Raw genomic sequence first — 18,860 nt, 5'->3', positions numbered from 1 at the left:
GCGTGTAGTGATAGGACAAGGGATAATGGCTTTAAACTGAAAGTGGGTAGATTTACATTAGATGGAAGGAAGAAGTTCTTCATTATGAGGGTGGTGTGGCACTGGAACAGGTTGCCAAGAGAGGTTGTGAATGCCCCATCCTTGGAAGTGTTCAAGGCCAGGTTGGATGGGACTTTGAGCAACCTGGTCTAATGGAAGGTGTCCCTGCCTGTGGCAGGGGGGTTGGAAATAGATGATCTTTAAGGTCCCTTCCAACCTAAAATATTCTATGATTCTATGATTCTGTTTTTCTGGATAGATTATTTACCCTTGCTCTTTGACTGTCTATCCCTTAAACATGAATCAATTCTGCCAGAAACGATCCTGTTTCTGATTAGGGAATCTCTAGTATCACCAACAATGTCTGGATGCCAGAGTTCTCAGATATTTAAAATACACATGTTCCTATGATGTGTATTACTGTGTTAGAGAAAGAGAACAGATTTGAGAACAGACCCACCAGAGCGTTAACAGTGGGTCTGTTGCAACACAGGCATAAGACCTACACATTTGCAGCTGGATTCTCCCCTGGTGTGATTATGTTCCTTCATACCAGCTGAGAATCTGCACCTTTACTCTTGCCATGGATGAAATAAATGAAAAAAAAAAAGTATATTTAATACTGTTCCAAAATCCAAACTAATGACAAATGTAGTACTTTGAGTAAGACTTTTTCTTCTTAGCAAAAAACCAGCTGTTAGTCAAAGGGTCTGTAAATGATAAATACAAGTCAGCAGGCGCCCTTTGTTTCATTTCACAGACACATGGAAAGTTTTCCTTATCTCCAGGGAGGCATTCCTCAAAACTATCAGTCTGTGGTACTGACAGTGCTAGTCCCTCTTATGAGTTTTATAATGAAAACAAAACAAATAAGATATTCCTGGTAGCTATTTATGCATGTATGTTTTTCAAAGATAATTATGAACCGTAGCTGAATTTACAGCAGACTAATGCCATGGGAACTACTGCAAAAAGAAAGCCAAGATAAATTCAGAGAAAGGAAGGCAAAGGGCATAAAGATAAACTAAAATGACATAATTATCTGGCAAAGGGTTTTGTCTAGAAGAGGCTCCCTTTAGTGAGAGAAAATGAGTGCTCTACTATTTAGTGCTCTACTGTAATCCTGGAAGATGTACTAAGCATAGATTTTGTACAAGTCTGTGATGCTGTTCCAGGATTGAGTTAGACAGGATTGATCAGACTAAGGGCTAGCCCTGCACCTTAGAGCAGTGCCAGAGAATGTAGTTGGGCTTCTCTAGTTTTGGCAGAATCAATGCCATAGTTACGTAAATCCTCTTGTTTAGCTGACCTAGTGCAAATAATACATATACAAGGCCTATCAGGCAAGTATTTTTATTGAGGATTATTTTATGTAGCAGCTTTTTAGATTTGTATGTGCCATTCAGTAAGAGCTCTCAAAATACTCCTCTTACCGACACAATAATTTACCCTACATAAACACTTCACTTCTTACTCCTTACATGAAGTCTCCAGACCCAAAGTACAAGGGAAATAATCTGCTGGCTTGTATAGCACAAAGGTTTGTCTCCTCTTTCAATATTTAGGTCTACTTAGATGCTTTAAATTAGCTGAATTATTATCTGCTGTCCTTGTTTAACTTGAGAGAGATGGAAATACACATATACATGTATCTTCTTTGGCTTTGGGGATTTGTTATTTTGAAAAAGACACCTTGATTAATTTTTGAACTGACAAGAAACAAGAGGAATGAAATCTAAGATGAATCTCAAAGAAAAAGATAGATTTCCGTCTTCCACTAAAGTAGGTGATTGGTGATATGGCTTTTACATGCTACAACTTGTAAGTGACTCACAAAAGGCAGATCATTTTTCTCTCCTTTTTGTCCCCAGCTGCTCAGCCTGCCTTAATTAACTACTGCTTTGAATGCAGTTCCCTCTCCTTTCCACACATACTGCCAAAAGACCTCAACTGAGAAAAAAAATTGCATAAAATCATCTTCCTCTCTTCAGTGATTCATATGCTCATAAACTTACGCCTTGCTCAGATGCCTGTCCTACATCCCACTCTGGTTTTTGCGTTTTAGTCAAATGCCTCAATCAAATGCCCTTTAAGCTCCTGTGTGGCTCTGTGCCACAGATAAAAATGTATTTCCCCTATGCACCATGCAGCTCGCTTCCGTTCCTACTTTTTTCTTGCTGATGTCTTGTTGTCATCATCCATTTTTTGTACTCTGATCATTTAGGGCTGGTCTCATAAAAGCTCCCTCTGGTTTTATACCAAAGCTTTTCTCTCTCCTTTCCTAAATGGCATCTGTTTGCGTAACCTCCTCCTAAGGAGATTTAGAAGATTTACCATCTAGCCTCTATTGTTGCCTTGTCTATGAAATGTAACTAAAATTAAGTAGCAGGAAATACAATACGATGGAAGTCAATTTAGAGTTTTCAAACAGGACAGAAGATTAAGCTGAAGCCTAACATAAGGACAAACCTGAGCCGTTGTTTCTTCACCATGCAATTTGCTTGTATTTTAGAAACTCTCATTTCTTCCCAACTTTCCAGACTCATTTTAAATTCCTGCAGTTAACGCTACTCCAGTTTTTCCTTAAGGAAGAGAAGGCTTCTAAGGATTAAATCCTCACGTGGACTGTCCCCCTGCGGGGGACTCAGTAGGAGCTCTCCTACATCATACACACACTTTGCCCAGATTACTTGGAGAAGTCAGAGTCTAGCAGTCATTTACGAAAAGAGGTAACAAAGAACATCAGTATATTGGTTTTCCCTTTCATTCATTCCTAGCACAGCTTGGCTTGGGACAGACCACCCACGAGGCACTACTCAAGAGACAACTGCTACGGAGAACTATGGTTCAAGAGCTTTCTGAGGCATAATGCCTACCTTTCATATTTTCTTGCATTGGTGCAATTTATACCTGTCTCCAAGCACAAGGTCATAATATGATCCTGTATGCTTGTGCTATGTAGGCTGCTTCTATGTAGTTTTGTGAAGTCTGATGCTATGTAAATAACAGCGTACTCATCCAGGACATGAGCTGTGCCAAATAATCTGCTAATTAGTACAAAATGAGAATCTTCAAGGTTGCACATTATCTTGAGAATTGTTTCCAGTTCTCTTCTAATGTAGGTTTGTGTTTGTGTAGTACTTGGAAATCCTGTACATGAGGAGCCCAGAATGCTGTAAAACATTTTGACAGATTGTTTTAAAAATCAAAACATTTTACCTGAAGGGCATACTTTGCTTGGGTGGAAAATAACAGCTCATTTTCTTATGCAAAACAACTCTGTGGCATACTGAAGACACATGGAGTTATTCATATGGAAAAAAAAAAGTTTTGTGAGTTGACCATGCTGTGCAGTGCTATTGGAAGGTAGGCATTTACATAGTGCTGTGATTAAAATGTATTTGCATCCCATATGACAGGCGTTTCCATGTTACTAGGATGCCAGCAGTGCTCAGATCATCTTGGCTTCTCCCAACATAAGAAATGCAGTCAAGTCTCTATCTGCTTGAATTGCATGGACCAGCAGAACATTAACTTTTTTTTCTGCTGACGTTACACTGTGCAAGACAACACTATCCAAGCAAACCTGGGTATAGAATGGATTTAACAGGGGCCAAGTGCTGAAGGGCAATAACATATTGACCCTGATCCAGGGGAAACACCAGCACACCAAAACAGCTATTGGAGAGTGTGACCTTTTCTCACATTGCACTCAGGTGAGTACAAGGCAGCCCTCTAAGGAACATAAATAAATGAAGGTGATTTCTTAGGTTAATACACCAATAGTTTGAACATGAAGAGTTGTTTAATACTGTCTACTGAGATTAGTATCTAGCTCAGATGTGGGTCAGAGGAACAAAAAATGACATGCCTTATTCCCCTAAAGAGCCAATAGCTTTTCATAAAGGAAGATAACTCAGTGAAACTAATGCCTAAAGATAGGTGAAGAATAAAAGATGAGTGTCAGTAAAAAGCCAAGCAGTAAGTCTAAAATTTCAGGGGATTTAAATATTTAATAAATCAGTAGTCCTTAGCAAGTAATATTGGCAAAGGAGGAGAGCAAACATTCAATCAATAGATCACATTCCCTTTCCTACCGTTCTAGCTCTCCTGTGGCCTGTCAAAGGCAGGGAACTCAAAACAAAAATCCATAGCACAGTCCTCAGAATTACAGAAATGTTAAGCCAGAGGCCTCACAGATAAAGTTTTTAAAATACACTGAAATTAGCTGAGCAGATAAGGGCCTGAGCTACTCTGCAAGCCCAGTCCAGGTTATTAGTGAACTGAAGCTGCAAACATCAGCAGTGTCGGCTGGATCCAGATTTCCAAAAAGTTTAGAAATAATTCTATGTGCAATTTCCAGCCCGTCTCTAGTACATATTCATATTTCTTTTTGTTTGCTTGATACTGTTTATGATGAATAGCTAATACATTTGCACAAGCAGCTGATGAATGTTTTAATACTAAGATCGTTTTTTCTCCTTATGAAATTTCAGTAAAATATTAGAGTTTCTTTCCAGAAATTATTAAGTTCCAAACAGAGGAAGTATATGACAATACTACCAGCTACTTTTTATGGGAAGAGGTGATTGTGCCTAACTTTGGTTAGTGTACTTGTGATATTTGTACTGGGATAATAATAATAATAACAACCACCCTATTACCTGCTGTGTACCTGAAATACAATCAACTTACATAGACTAAGCAGTCACTGAACAGCATGTTACACAATGGTGAAAATCCCTCATAGCTTCATGTTTTTGTGAATTGTGATCAGTACCCCATAAAATGCAAGAGCAATTGGAACGTATCCATCTAGTTATTCTGCGTGCTAGTCAGAATACTCGTGGTGTTTAGCATCCTTCTGTGGCTGCTAAGACTGACTTTAAAATATCAGCACTGAAAATCTTCAGGAGATGGTCATGTCTGTATCATTCAGACATCAGGCAATTAGATAAAAATTTTTAAAAATGCATCTGTTATACTGTTTGGAACTTTGTTTTTTTTAAAAAGTGTATCATCAGGTGATTATAAAAAAAATAGGCACCCTCTCTCTCATAAATAGTCTCACATGAGTTCATGGGACTATTATATAACAAGAATGGTATTACCTCTTAAAAAATGTAAAAGAAGTCAATTTATAATCACAGTTCTAAGGTGGGTGAATAGTATAATCATTGGGATTAGACACAGGGCAAACATCGAGAAATGAATGGAATCATCCAAGATTGATGTGTTGCTTAATTTGGTGTCATCTCTGTCCTCATAACCGCACTGACTTTACTGGCATTACACCAAGGAATCTGGAGGAAACTTGCATCAGGCCTTCATCTAGAAAAAATTCAACACCTATTTTGAACTGCTCCTAAGTCTTGGCTACTTTTCAGTGAGAACCTAGGGCGCTTAAAAGCAAAGTCCCTTCCTGAAAATAATAAGACATAGTAATGCATGTAAATGCCTGTACATATGTGCAGAAGAACCTCCTGTTTGCTACATGAGAAAGGTAGCCCAGCAATCACAAAACATAATATTAGAAAAAAAAAAGTACTATTTCAACAATAATTGGCAACGAGACAATCTCACTGTTAGAAAATTCAAGTTGTAGCTATTTACAGTCTGCCAGGCTAGAAACTCTACAAATAAATACTGTTTGGATTTTGTATTATGTTTGTCCTCTTTTACCAAAGCTAAAACCTGGGACTGAATCAGTCACAAAGGATTTACTGTAAATGCGGGTGCTGAAGGTTTTGTCTCCACCTGTAAGATGGTGAATTAGTCTTACCAGCACAATGCGTGGAAGGCTTTTGGTCCTGTCTGGCACAGTGTCACAGTCCACAGTACATACTCTGTGGAAATAAGAGAAAATAACTGATTAAGGAAAATAAGCAGTGCTGCAGAGAATCAGGATGATAATTCATATTGCTCTTCTTCTGTTAGAACTTTCAGAAGCAAGTGGATGTAAAGGTAAGAAATTGTAGAAAGGATTTTATTTTGCTGCCAGGAATCTTTTTTAGTATTATGTAAGACTGAAAGGGGCATCTTGGATCATCATTTCTAGTTTCCTATTACCAAAGGCAACAGTTTAAAATAATCTCTTTCATAAATATATGAAGCTCTATCTTTGAAGTACAGAGGAGTAGAGAGGACAAAAATTCTACTGTGAGGCTGTTAAAAACAACACTTTTTCTGAAGCCGCCTTCTGATTTCCTGCCTAAATTTATTCACTGGCTGTTTATACACATTTTTTCTTTTGCCAATATGATTATTAAGCTAAAATAATTATTTTTTTCTCTCTGGGTTACCCCTCCATATTCAGAGAGCAATCATAGCTCCTCTTTGCTTTCATTTTACAGACAAACTGAAGTCTTTTATTCTTCTCCTGCAAGACAATTCAATTCTCCCAATCATCCAAGTAACCCACCTCTCTGTATCTGTTCCCATCTGCTTTCAACTTTCTGGAGCACTGTTGACCGGATTCACTACTTTTGTCCCATGTGAAGTTCATCAGATAGTTTGGCCTGAAACTTCTTTTACAGATCCACAAAAGGTGAGGATAAGGAATAACCCCTTAACATTGCTAAGGTCAAAATGTGGCATGTAGTGCTTGGGTTTTTCTTTCTTACCTTAGAAGACAGAAATAGCTAAAATAAGAAAGACTGCGTCCTCAGTCAGGCAGAAGGCAGCTTTGTATGTGACTATACCATACAGGAAAATCAAGTGGGACCTAAACTCTTGAGGCTGCTCTACTTGGTGTAAAATATTTTAACTGAGAAGACAAAAATTCCTTATTCTGCAGGTTGGGACAGCTGTATTCCAGTTCCTGAACGACTGGAAGTTTGTTTATATCAAGTGGAGACATTGAGAAGCAGGAAGCTGGGTAGAGTGAGCAAAGGATTAGGCAGCAGGACAAGATTTGGAGGAAGGCAAGAAGCCAATCAGTAAGCCTGCTTGTTCAGGAAAGCGAGGGGCAGCAAGGAATGTACAGAGAAAGAAAAGAGCTGGGGAGGAAAGAATAATTATCAAGAGCAAAAGACAAAATGATATGAAAATGTTTTGGGGGGAGAGTGATGCTGCTAAAAGATGGCACATAGAATGAAATATCAGTAAGAGTAGAAAAAAAATCACTGCATTTAAAGTATCAAATACCGTGTGATCCCATTATTCATAACAGCATCAATGTGCAAATGATGGCCATCCCAACACTCTTTGGTCCCATTGTGATAAGCCTTGTATGTATAAACAAAAGGGACAATGGCTCAGGGGGCCTTGACCTTGAAGACACATAAAGTGATGGGTAAGCTTTACAGATATGAGAGTGCAGAATTATAGTGAAGAATTTTCTAGTCACGTGCAGTGAACCCATTTTCCTTTTTTCTTTTCCACAGTTAGTAAGCCAAGTGGTCAATGAGAAAAATCACAACATGATTTCTCTGTTAAGGTGTTGTTCAGAACATAAATATGTCTTGAGAGATATTTGCATATAAATTGTTTTTAATTAAAATTACTTTGGGTAGATTAAGCTAGAACAGCCACTGTTAAAAAATAAGCCATGTTTCTGAAAGAAATAATTTTAAAGGAAGTGTTAAAAAGAGTTTGTCAATTTGCATTGTACTGTTTGATTATTCACATGCTAATTGTATTGTTCCTGCTGTCACATTACCTTCAGCTTGAAGATCAGTCAGAAAAAGAAATTCTGCCCTACCTGTGACAGTCAGACAGTGGAACAAAAAATGCCAGTGAAGTGAGTTGTTGTTTATGGCTATTTTAATCGTAGCAGATTTATGGGATGGGATGATCAACTTTTGAATAATCTGGACAGCTTTTATTTTCCTTCCCCCTTTAAAGTGTATATGATTATTTTGATTCCTTGTTGCCAGTTCTGCTTGCCATTCCCACTCAACTAAATCCCACGAGGTCAGTGAGATAATTCTCTGAGTGATAAGTAAATATTGAAACAAATGTTATTACACATAAGGAAGAGAAGCAGAATTATGTTCATGCTGTCTGTTTTATCCTGGTCTTTCATTTTGCTTTTTTGTTTGACAAGAAAGCTAGTAAATATTTACTGAACAACCTGAAAAATTGTTACATATTTGATAAAAGTTTGTTACAGTTACTAAAACAAATTCTCTGCTGATTAATTCCATCAGCACATGATGTCTCACAAAGTACTACATAATGCTATGTTTAGTTTTCATTTGTGTGTTCAGTACGGGCTGACTATATTTGCACTCCAGTTTCCCTCATGTATGTGTGCAAACATACGTATAAATATGCATAATGCTATTATTTTTGTTTAAATATAATTTTGTGCAGTCTGGATGTAAGTAAACTGACAGCTGTAAAGAAACCTTGCTTGTTAAAGGTGTCAGTGCCACGATCTATTGTAATAATTATAACTACAGCTACAAAATAGGGTGACACTATCATATAATCTCTTTATAAATTTACAATTAGAAAATACCATTATTGATGATGCTGAGAAATGGCTGTGGACTACAGCTCTCAAAGTAACCTGTATACTTCAGAGCAGGGTTTTGTCCCCTTATGAATATCAAACATTTTTTACAGAATTCTAGGGTGGGTGTTTTTTTTTTTAAATTAAGAAAACCTGTAATATTTTATCCAGAACAAAGAGTTGGGTGCATTTATCAGACTCCAGAGCCTTTTAGCTCCTAAAACACCTATTTTTTAAGTTAGTATATACAGTAGCAGAAAGTCAATAGTCAGCATAAAGGTCTTTCCATAGGTGATTTCAGACACCAGTTGGTCAGACAGACAAAAGCGTAGTGAACTTCACTTCAAAGGTTACTTTAAAATGCTCTCCTGATGGATGGGCATCTTGTCAGCCTTGAGAATACGTGCTCTTATAATGTTAGCCCAGAGGAAAGAGCAGCACAGCATGTACAGGCAGGTGCTGTGTTTTAGCAGAGTCTTTTCCACCGTTTTCCACTCACCCACATTTCCCACCCCTCAGTATTGTGGACAGTGTCTGTGGGTTGTGATGCTTTGCTGAGCCAAGGATGACCTGCTCTACATCCCATGAGTTTGCATGTCTGAAACCAGAAAAACCAAATGAAAAAAACCTTTCAGTACAGAATGACTAACCTCCATGAAAATTAATCTGTAAGGTTTTTTGAACAGAAACAGGGTCTAGTCAGAAAATAAGATTTCTGTTTCCATCAAAAATTTTGGAATTTGTTTTGATTTTACACTGAAACATAACAAAATGTTTCCAAGTTTTCCAATTTCCCCTTTCTTACCACCAAATGAGAGATAAGATGCACACAAATCATTCCAGAGCTGCCAAGATGTCAAATGACTACTATATTCACGTAGAATGTAAATTCAGTTTCAAATCCTCCTGCCTACTGTAACCTATACAAGATACATAACCAGAGAATTAGAAAGTTGGTTTCTTCTCTTTTTGTCTGGTTAATACGTCTCTATTATTTGTATAAAATGTAACAGTTTCAACAAAAGCAACATGAGATACTGACCTATTTAATTATTACCTACCTCTCCGGATATTCTTGCAAGTATTCTAGAGTTGTCCTGTCTCCTTGTCTCCTAATAAAAAAATCTGTATCCAAAATGGGGGTGGGGGGAATCACTTACTCTGATCTGGCCTTGCACTTTGAACTATTTGTTTTATGTCAAGGTCTTTCACAAGTGCAAAATGCTAGTAAAACATTCTTCATTCCCTTTAAACTTTTATGTTTCTTTTTTAAAAAATTAATATGCATTAATATTACTAAAATTTAAAAAAAAGTTGGATAAAACCTTCTACTGAGTCTGTTCTGGGTAGATAATAGAGTATCAGCTCAATGAAATTCTTCCTCTTTTACTGCCTGTCTTTAGAGGTTACAAGAAGAACTGATTAACAGTTGAAATTTCTAGCTCAAAAAGTTTGGCTGAGGACATTTGTAAGATATAAATTTTTTTTTCAAAATTTTCCTTAAAAAAAAACTATTTCAAAAAAATTTCAGTTACAAACCACTGAACCGAGATTTATTGAAGAAGTATGCTCCTTTTTCTAAAACAAAATACAAGCTAGATGGCCAAACAGATTTATTCCTGCTTATCGCTGAACGAGATATGAAACTAACGTTCATCTGGGGATGCCTGAGACTGCAAATTAACTGACCACCAAAAAACTGACAAAATCTAATAGAAAAACTGGCTTGCAGGAAAGCAGGCAGGCACACGCTGACATCTCCACATGTGTGTCTGACGTTTCCACAAAATGTTTCATTTTCAAGAAATCATATTCTTCCAAGGTTTTGTGACAAAAAATGCAAGCAATAACAATAATGCTGGTAAAGGAGTTTCTTTTTCTCTGCCAGATGTTTAAATTAAAACTCATACAATGGCGATTTTAATCAAAACATAATTTTGCAGGAATAAAAGACAGGTTTATTTTATCTATGTACTCGTGGACTAAATTGAATATGACCATCCTTCCCAAGTTACAAGAAAAAAAAAATTCCACACACTTAGCATGCAGTTCCCTTATCTGACATCCTTTTGCCTGTCAGATCATGCGGCTGTCCTCTGTTAGCCTGCACACTAAGCCTTGCTTCTGAACCAGCTTGAACAACTTCAGAGCACCCAGGCTTTGTAAGAACAAGGGTCCATTTAGTTCCGTGTCTCATTTCTAACAGAGGCCTACAGCAAGTTACAAAGGAAGAGACAAACCTGTGAATTTACTCAACTGAGAAACTGAAATAATGCCCATTTATCCTACCACTGTTAGCATGAGAATGTTTTAGATAATTCTACTCATTCCAAGCAAAAAGTGTCCTATAAATTAATGGTTAATCCATTTGAACTCAAGAAGAAATTCAGTACGCACTCTAGAACATTAATAGCCCTCCTATACTTTTACTATAGTTCGACCAATTCCAAGCATTACTACTATCACCTGGATGGATAATCAAGTTGCCAATGTCAAATAACACCGTACTTTATGAGTCTATATTGTTCCCTACACTAAAAAAAAGTGTCACACTTTTTGTCGACTTTATGTTATTCACTGCATAGAGTAACATGAATTACTCACCCTGCTCCCTCAAGGAGATGGACAAATAATAGACTAGCTACCACAGACTGCACACACAAAAGATCACAATGCTATTTTCAAGGATAGATGTTGTTTCCACAGGTCAGACGCTGGGGAAACAATGGCCTGGTCTGAGTCTGTGGATACACTACTAGCTAATAAAGGTAAGAAGTAAGTGAAAAAAAATTTTTTTTTAAAAAGCGTGTCAACCCAGTGCACAAACGTTGCTTGTCAGGTTTTCACACTGCTCTCCAGTTCAACTCTCCACGTGCTTTAAGTGGTGTTCTCCACACCAGCGCTACTGCTGGAGGCATGTGAGCTGCTGGGCTGAAAGGCAGAGGGGGCATGTTTCTCCAAGCTGCAAACACAAGATACCTTCTGGCCAATGCTTAAGGGACATTTAAGAAGGCAGAAGTGCTCTGCAAGAGGTTTGTTTTATGAAGATAACGGTTGTTAAAACTCTCTGTGCGATGGTTCTGTTTTTCCTATTTTTAAAAATAAATAACCCACAAACCTTTTCTTAGGTATTCCTGTTACAAAGAAATATCCATGTTGTGCATTGACTTTCAGTCAAACAAAAAATGATTATTTCTAATATATCCAAAGTCACTTCTCCAAGAGATCCCATTCTGACTGACCTGAAACCCCAAACCACATGTAACTTACAAAATTCCCTTGCCCCTGCCCCATTTTCCTGCAGTAACATTGTGGCCTGGACCCTGGGGTGCCTTCACACGGTTTCTGAATAGTATTAACTTGACTAACACAACTAAGTTTGGGTGCTGTCACCTTTCTTTTCTAAGAGATTGTGATTTGGATTAATTCTAAACCAATTTCTTCCAAACAAACCTTTGTTTCATTTTTTTCTCTTAAAAGTGAAAAAAAATGCCGAACAAAGAAGTAATGAAGAGTCCATCTCTTCATCCAAGTCTTAATCATTAATTGAAAGGAGATGGAAGCGCTATTTAGGCAGGCTAACCTCAGCTCTGAGTGGAGCACACTACCACAATATGACTTAATTTCCTACTTGCTTGTTAGACCAGGGGTCAGCCTCAAATCCCTAATTTCCTAGTCACAACAAATCCTCTTGAAGACCAAAATCTCCAGGATCTGCTTTTGACTAGCGTGTCAGTGCTAGAGACCAAACCACAGCAGGCAGGAATTGGGAACGTTCCTTAATTAGGAACTCTCTGAAAGAATTCTCTTAGTCACCTTATCATTGCTATAGTTTCATCTCCTATTTACTTCTCCCACAACAGCCTCTTAAGACTAACTGCTGGCTGACAGGCAAAACAATATCAGACACATAAGTTACACTATATATACCACATATATATCTATACATACACACACGCACACACACGTGGGTATATACATACATATAAACGGCATTAGTTTTCTTCTGCCCATCATCTTATGCATTTTTCCCCAGATGGTTTGGCAGCTTTTAGGACATTTTTGAAGTCAGAGTTCAGTGACGAGAATGTGGAGTTCTGGCTGGCGTGCGAGGATTTCAAGAAAACCAAATCCTCCACTAAGATCACCTCAAAAGCCCAAAAGATTTATTCTGACTTTATACAAGCCAACGCTCCAAAGGAGGTAAATAGTTTTTTGTATGTACTTTGGGTACTAAGGACGGGAATCAAGTGGAAAGTTCAGATCCAAACTTCCAGGAATGACAGAAAATACAATTCAACATGGCCGTACTTCCATTTTCATGTCAATTATTTAGCAGGTAGAAAACAGTGTGTGGAACTCTATGAAGCAAAGAAAGACCTCTTATGGTTTATACTTTAAATACATTTTTCACACAGGTTTATCTCACCTTCTGAAATTTCTACTTTAAGATTTAAGGAAATTTATGTTAAATATCATTGGTTTTCTCTAACCATTTTTATAATGCAATAACCACCATTTCCTCCATATTTTAGGTACCAGTATATTCAAATATTAATGACTGTTTGTTCTTTTGTACAGGTATTTTTGACATGATGAAAATCAAAATGCAAACTTGCAAAAATTTCCATCACAGCCTTCAATTTTATCATTATTTAAAAAATGCTTACTGTGAAGGAACAAATTGCTAATTAATTATTGTTCACATTCTACTCCCTAAAAAACTTTTACACTGATGTTTTTGCCTTTGATAGTGAGTGTGCTCTGAATGTCCCCATGTCTTACATATGATTGAAATCCATTTCATTATTAATAAAAACAAAAAATCCTTACAAAATATACAGGACTGAAACCTAAAATGATGCTAAGTACCTTCATCTCTAATTTACTCTTTGGTGATTGGTACTTCATAGGATTTAGTTTGGCAAAAAAAGATGCGATAATCAGAAGCAAGTTTTTCCCTTCTTTTTTCAGTGATGCCATCTTTTTAAGAGCCAAATAAAATTAAGAATTCAGTATGTTAGAAAATGAAGGGATGACCTTCCTGCTTATTTGCATCAGCCAGGGTATTTGGGAGGAAATTCAAATGCAAACTGTGGCCTGTACACGAACAGACCTCAGCTTTCCGATCAAACTGACATTGGTTTTATGTCTCCTTTCTTCCTACAGATTAATATTGACTTTCATACCAAAACCCACATCTCTCAGAATATCTCCGAGCCCACCCTCAGCTGCTTTGATGATGCTCAGAGGTCAATCTATAGTCTCATGGCAAAGGACTCTTTTCCCAGGTTTCTAAGGTCAGAAATGTACAAGGAACTAGTAAAGAAGCAACAGCATGGAAATCAGAAGAGATGGCTCCCATTTTTGTGAGAAAATACCTGAGGGATTATGAATTTGTAAATGTCTCCCATTGCAACTCAGTACAAATAATATTTTATTAAAGTGATTGTACAAACCAGATCTAAGAATTGCCTTTGCCAGCTTGTTTTTAAGTACAGTATGCACACGATACTTTCTAATAGCAGTAGAGAAATATTCGAGAAACAGGATGGAATATGCCAAGACAATTGAGCTACCTTTTCAGTAAAGATGTTTGGCATTGATAATTTTTCCAATGCTTGCTTTATTTGTCACAGTGTTTTCACATTTTTAAGCAGAATGTTTTGGTTTTCTGGTTTGCCATTGATTTTTCTTTAGAAGTATGGCCTTAAAAATAAATTCCTTTCAGGGGACTTGAATACAGTTACTCATTCATTCATCATCTTATTTATAATTTGTAAAAAAATTTTAAATCCTCTTTTAAACATGTTTTATACCAATTCAAAACAGAAGAAGTAGAAATATGGTAGATAACACACTATGATAATATTTAATAAATAGGTACCTGCTTTATAACAAATGTTCCTGGCATTCAGAGCAAATAAATATTTCATAGTACAGCTGTCTTCAGGATGACTCTCTTCAATTTTTCTTTGTGTTTATTTCATTTAAATTTTTGTTGAAAAGTCTCATTTATTAATTGTGTAGGCATTTTGGAAAAAACTGAGGAAATATTCCTTTGTACATTTTCAATAAATAATTTATTTTCTTTGCTTTTCCAAATGTATCAGTGATATTGTCCCCATGCACTCATGAAGTAGTAATGTCAATAATTATTACCATTTTTCAATGAAATACAGATACGCAGAACAGTAGGCATCAGAGAAACAGTTTTAGGCAAGTAAGCATGTAAATCAGCATTTAGTCATGGTGTTATTTTTCAAACAAGCAAGATGAGATAGGATTCTAGTGCAATCTTCAGGTGTCTCCAAATGCACACACTGATCTTGTTCATTACTCTTAGAGGGTTGATTGCATATATTTAGGTGAAGGACGGAGCTGTGGCATAATATTGAAAAAAACCTATTTTAAGCCATATGGGGCAGGAAGAATCTTCGTTATGGAAAATAATTCTAAATACAAGAGACAACAATAAGATTTTTCTAAGAAAAGAAAAATCTTTCATTTTTATATGAATTTGATACTTTTGATGCTTTTCCTTTTGAGCTGCTCTAAATCTTCAGGAATCTCTCCCTGTTTGGAACTCTGTTCATGCCTTCTACACACCATCACATCCTCTACGCAAAAGATCCTATTTTATCAAACTACACTAAGGAACTAATTCATTTAGACAATAAAGGGTATTAAGTAGTCTGAAAGCCCCAATACATTGCCTTCGGTTATGTACTTAGGTTAACGTCCTGCCACAGCTTATGTAGGTAGGTAGTTAGGTAGGGTGTAAAATATCTGTTCTTTGATACCCATGATCTATTCTATCACCTAGTTTTTCTTCTTGCCCTCTGCATTTCTTTTTCTTTTCTTTCCTCCCCAGTACTAATGGTTAACAGAGAAATGAACATGATCACTGAGGCTGAGCTACAAGGAGGATGTGGGTTTGTTTTGCAGTCCCACAGCTACCATTCATTTTGCAATGATACTTCAGTGGAAAATTGCAACTTCCGCCTGCAGCGCAGCATTGGCATCCTTTCTGCACCAGGGGATTTCTGCTGGTTAAAGTCACAGTAAAGACAGCAGTCAGGATTGCTGAAATTACATCATTTACTCAAAAATATAACAAGTCATTTTCCCTTCTTACAAATCCAATTCTCATTTTCAGAAGAGGAAATTCCCACATGTAGGAAGAAGTGGGATCACGTCACCTTTCTTAGTGGGGCACGTAGAAAGCCAAAAAGTTCTGCTCTATCAATCGTTTGGGAACTAAGGATAAAAAAGTACCTGGAAAATAGATGTGTGATCATGAAATCTCACAACTCTCCATGCTCCTTTAAAACTTGCACACTTCTGACTACCCCATCACAAACAGAGCTAGAAACTGGTAGAAAGATGGCTGCCAGGGATCTCTAATTCCTGAATGCTTAAAGTCAAGCATAAGAAGTTAAAAATATATATAAAATAGTCAAACTTGATAAAAATAATGCATGTTATTATTCTGGTGACTATATAAAAACATTAGTAGGAAGCATCATATCCACATGGTCTGGCCGATTCTCTATGATCAACAGCATAATTATCGTCAAAAGAGTAGCTCATTCTTAACATTTTAGCATTTGACATTCATTTTAATAATTACACAAAGCGTCATGAATGGTTTTAACACATTTTGAATTAATTTAGAATGTTTTAAGAGAAAGGCACAGTAATTGCACTTTCAGGGGTTATCACAGACTCAAGTGTAAAGTAGCAGTAGTAATCCTTTTATAACCCCCTAATTAAAACTATGCTAGTTTTAATTAACTAGCAAAGCTAATTAAACTTTTGTTGTTGACCAAGCCTTTCAACATTTTTATTAATTAATTTCAGATGCTTAAATGAGATGAAACTGTGCAAAGTTTAAATAAATGGTCACTATAAATTCATATATATCCAACGATAACTGGATGTACATTCACAATTAATTTTTAAATCCTCAGAGCACTATCTGGCTATATCATGTGCAATTAAACAAAAGAATCTACAGCATATTGAAGTGTTTTGGAGTTTAAGAATCAAATTTCTGAAAACTTCTATAATATATCTCATTATTAAAGCGTTATTAAAGGTCCCTTTCGGAAAGTATCTGAAAACACTCAAATGTGAAAGATGGGAGCCAGTAGTCTTTATTTCTCTTTATTTTCTAGGTCTAAAGCTGATGCTTCATACTTCTACAACACCAAAAAAAGGTCACAGCCTAGCATCCAAGCTCTGATAATTTGACATACGAAAAGGCCAGGCACCGAAGTGTGATTTAGAAGATTTAGACTGAACTTTGCCAAAATCCCAGGGCTTTACCAAGGACTTCCAGCAAGAGCTTGGCCCAACTGTATAACCTGTTGTGCAGCAGTTATGAAATTGAGAAGTTACCTCCATCTTCCATCAAAATGTAATATATTTATGCCCTTTAATATTTGGGGAGCATGCAGGCACTCCAGGAAGGCAGGTTCTATGTTCAGGTTTCAGAGTGATCTTTCAGAGCAAAGCCACTTAATATCAGAGTAGTTTCTTCATTGTCAAAGCCACTAAAGTTTGAAAAACCTGGATATAAATTTTGTGGAGAGGGGTCACAACTATTTTCATAACTTTGTACATCACCTACTCCTGTGGAATCTCAAGCGCTAACACATTACCAGAATTATTTATCCCAATAACAGCTCTGGGTTACAATGGGAAAAGAGAAGACTACACTGTTGTTAATACTGAATAATACATTTACAATAATTATCTTACAGAAGTTACGGTGGAATTTTTAGGGAGGTTTTGGTGTGGGTTTTTTTGCTAGCCCATAATAAAAAGAGGAAGAAAATACTGTTGTAGCTAAATAGAAAGCACTTCTAAAAAGTTGAATTAGAAACTACGTTTGCACTCCAAGACTCCCACTTGCTTTCATTGAAAAATAAAAGTGACTATTTGGTCTTTTCCCCCCTCTGTTTACAAGTCCAAGCCAGGCAAAAATCTCAATTCTGAGAAGAATTATTTTTTTTAAAGGATTCAATCTCTTTCAGCACAAAAAAGTAGATGTACAAAAAAATCCTACGAAATAGAAATGGTCAAAATAAATGCAAAGTGAACACCACATTTCTTAAAAAAACCAACCACCCAACCAACCCCACCCCCGCCCCCCAATTTCTGCATGCACTACCAATCCTAAAGCTCCAATAGCATCTAGACTCACAGACCCCATCAGATCCATCATGCTCACATCATGACAGGACTGTCCCAGAATTAAAATTCAAGGGATAATAATACAGTAATAAATAATATATTTATATATTTTTCTAGAATACCTAAATATAAAAATAATAAGCATGTACATAAATATAATATATGCATAATTAGTCCTCAACACAGGACTGATATCAGGATTGTTCTGAAGAACAAGATCCCCAATTATAGGCAGCCAGGTATATTTCCAGTGGCAGACAGGACTCTGTGAGACTCCTACCTATGTCTTGTCAAAGGTTTGTTAAATTCAGCATGCTTCTGTAAATGTTGGAGATGGAGACTCTGTATTTTCTGTTTTGTCAGACTATAGTGTAAAAATGTACTTGAACAGACACACATAATCACAGGCTTTGCACAAGAATCTCCTAGACTTTCATTTGACTCTTCATCCAAACAATAAAGTTCAGAACACAGAATCCCTGAAGCAGTGTCTGCTGGTAAACAAGACAACCATCACGCTAAGAACCTACATAATTTGAGAAGAGTTTTGCACCCATTAATCCATACTGAATAACAGTTTTGCTCATGTACCCAAATACATAAGCCTAATACTCATCTCTGGTTACAGAGCTGTCGAAGTGGATTTTCAATTAGCAGTTTTCAGTGCAGGGCTTTCCTAAGGCATTTTGATTGACATCGGAGCCGAGAGACCTGTCCCCGTGGCACACTGACAACCTGCTTGTCCTCTCCTCCCTGAGCTCTCTCCAGCCACTGGGCCAGCAGTGCCCTTCTTAAACTAGCCTTATTTTGTAGATATAAGATTTCCCTCTTGATGTCTATGGGAGATTCCCGTCTTAACCCAGTTCAGCTGTTTCAGAGGATACAGCTTTGGAAATAAAATTCAACCATGGAAAGAGGCAGTAACAGCTTTAACAATTGCTGCAATTTATCCAAACCTGAACAATACTAGTGTGGGCAAACTATTCCAGCAAGCAGCAGCTAGAAAACATTCAGTTTGACAACTTCCCCACATATGCACATCAGAACTGACTCATTACATTTTTGATTTTTGTCTTCTCTTTACACCACACATCTTTAGCAATGTTCCAGCTTGTGTGGAATCATGTGAATGAAGGCATGTAAGCCAGTGGGAGGGTCCCGG

The 18,860-nt window shown here is 36.9% G+C and overlaps 1 protein-coding gene across 4 annotated transcripts; it reads left to right on the top strand.

The window, feature by feature from the left end:
- The first annotated feature begins 2,257 nt into the window (after window positions 1–2,257).
- Window positions 2,258–14,439, top strand: RGS21 (regulator of G protein signaling 21). 4 transcript variants are annotated; one of them, XM_052802233.1, is made up of 6 exons: window positions 2,258–3,755; window positions 6,393–6,586; window positions 7,706–7,780; window positions 11,204–11,265; window positions 12,534–12,700; window positions 13,667–14,439. In XM_052802233.1, the coding sequence occupies exons 3-6, from the start codon at window positions 7,770–7,772 to the stop codon at window positions 13,868–13,870; spliced, it is 444 nt and encodes a 147-aa protein (XP_052658193.1). In that variant the 5' UTR covers window positions 2,258–3,755; window positions 6,393–6,586; window positions 7,706–7,769; the 3' UTR covers window positions 13,871–14,439. The 4 variants fall into 4 exon arrangements, with proteins under 4 accessions (XP_052658193.1, XP_052658191.1, XP_052658194.1 ...); XM_052802231.1 differs by having other exon boundaries at window positions 11,189–11,265; XM_052802234.1 differs by lacking the exon at window positions 7,706–7,780 and having other exon boundaries at window positions 11,189–11,265.
- The last annotated feature ends 4,421 nt before the right edge of the window (window positions 14,440–18,860 follow it).

Source organism: Harpia harpyja, chromosome 11 (assembly GCF_026419915.1).
Source record: "Harpia harpyja isolate bHarHar1 chromosome 11, bHarHar1 primary haplotype, whole genome shotgun sequence".
Taxonomy (NCBI): Eukaryota; Metazoa; Chordata; class Aves; order Accipitriformes; family Accipitridae; genus Harpia; species Harpia harpyja.
This window is presented reverse-complemented; position numbering and strand designations above follow the sequence as displayed.